Source organism: Pavona decussata, unplaced genomic scaffold (genome assembly GCF_977016875.1).
Source record: "Pavona decussata unplaced genomic scaffold, jaPavDecu1.1 SCAFFOLD_53, whole genome shotgun sequence".
In the NCBI taxonomy this organism is placed as follows: domain Eukaryota; kingdom Metazoa; phylum Cnidaria; class Anthozoa; order Scleractinia; family Agariciidae; genus Pavona; species Pavona decussata.
In genome coordinates, this window is record NW_028145475.1 from 5,258,150 (window position 1) to 5,260,000 (window position 1,851).

Here is a 1,851-nt window from a genome sequence, read left to right on the forward strand (position 1 = left end):
GATTGTTCTGTTTGTGGTTGTGGAACAACAGCATGCATGAAAGGGTTAAGGCAAAGAAAGTGTTGATCCTGACTTTAATGCCTGTGGTGGCTCCTAAAGGAGCCGTTGTGTTTTGGTTCTTAAAAGAACTATTTTTTTTTGGAGACCTGATGCATGGCCTTCACGTTGGATGACTATGACTAAGGGGACGACCTTCTTTTGGCGATTAATGTAAGAAGAACACTTTTCTGCAGTCATTCTCTCTCCAGAACTGCAAGATTCCAGCTATGAGCTCATCTTTGGTGGTTGGTTTCACCAATGTTCACAGGAAATGCTTTCACAGGGTCCGAAATTAACTTTTTCCTAAGGGAGCCAACTTACGACTAACCTAAAAATTTTGGTTGCCAGATGGAAGCGTTTGGTTGCCAAAAGCAAGTGTTATTGGTTTTTGTTTTTTTTTTGGTTTCTTGCTTGCCACGCCACGATCGCGGCTTCGCCTCGTAATTTGCCGCAAACTAAAGAAAACAATCTCTCTGGCCAGGGTATAATTTACCTTAATTTATAGTAAAGCACAAAATTAAACCTTTGAAGAAAATGTTATCATTTAACACAATATACATACAGCTATAAAAGGAGAATCACAAAAGCCGTGTAACAGTAACAGAGTCCTACATCTTAAAAAACGTGTTTACCCATGTTCTTGCGAAGGCTTCAGATTTTTTTCTCTTATTATTTCCATTTAGTTGGAAGTATGCTGGTATCCTATTAAGTTCTATGTTCAAGACATGGGGGCCCTCTATCTATACTTACACAACTAAGAGTGCAATTAAAGTATCTGTTCTTCGCCGAAACAGAACAAAAACTCAATGATGATCAATAAGCTAGTGCCAGACCCTCACACTTTTAAATTGCTCAAACCAGTCCCCCACCTAAGCTGGTGGTGATTAGAAAAAAATCGCCAATAGAAACACTTCTGCCCTTTTTGTATTGGCTAAAATGCGGCACTTAATGACACCAACAACAAGGCATGCGATCTTCAAGTCATGTTACATGTACACAGGTTCAATATTGTGAAAACTCAAAACAATTTAATTACTATGTAATTAATATTTACAAGTAACAATTGATTTGTAGTTGCCAGATAAAGAATAACTCACTGCTGAATTTAACTTTTAAGGTATTTAAACACATGTTCAGTTAAAACTATCTATCTCAAAACTTGACCCTAAACCAACTGGAATGCTCACTTTTGAAGAAACTAAAGGCAAAAAATTCACAGCTAAATAAATTGACCTCTGAAAATCTTCAAAGCCAATAATCCTTTTCAAACGTGACCTTGTGTGTTTTTGATTACTTAACTAGCTAACAAAAATTGAAAAGCGGCATATTACAGTCAATTGCTATCCCCTTGAAATGTAAATTTCCATGGATCTGCTTCATTTTAGTGAAGATCTCTGGCTTCCGTATCCTTTCACCTGCATCCCTGTTCTTTGCCGACCATTTGTTGATGCTAGGTGTGGGATCAAACTCTGTCACTGGTGGCCCTTCAGCTGAAATGCGAATTAAATCTTCCAACGAAGACACGGCGAGATTGACTCGTAAGCTGCTTTTGATTCGGTTTTGCGCTGAAATCGCCCTTTCACATTGCGCGGCAGAAATTGGTTGTACAAGGAGGATTTCCTCAAGATAGAGAACATTGTTGAAGCTATCCTTGTAGGGTGTGTTGATGAGCAGTGTCTCCCACAAACTGGCATAGTCCTTGTCTCTTAAGCTAGTATTGACGAGAACCTTAAGAGAGAACCACTCTTCAGGAATGGAAGAAACATCAGATCCAGCCTTCTGCAATAGTGATTGAAACCAGCTGAAAAGGCG

At 39.0% G+C, this 1,851-nt stretch overlaps 1 protein-coding gene across 1 annotated transcript in view; it reads right to left on the minus strand.

Annotated features, from left to right (window-relative positions):
- Nucleotides 1–1,322: 1,322 nt before the first annotated feature.
- The window catches only part of LOC146480689 (zinc finger protein 862-like), an 841-nt gene continuing 312 nt past the window's right edge, over nucleotides 1,323–1,851 (minus strand). The window contains exon 1 of the mRNA XM_085109350.1: nucleotides 1,323–1,851. This exon is cut by the window's right edge and continues 312 nt beyond it. Coding sequence (XP_084965476.1) covers nucleotides 1,342–1,851 — 510 coding nt within the window. The 3' untranslated portion in view covers nucleotides 1,323–1,341.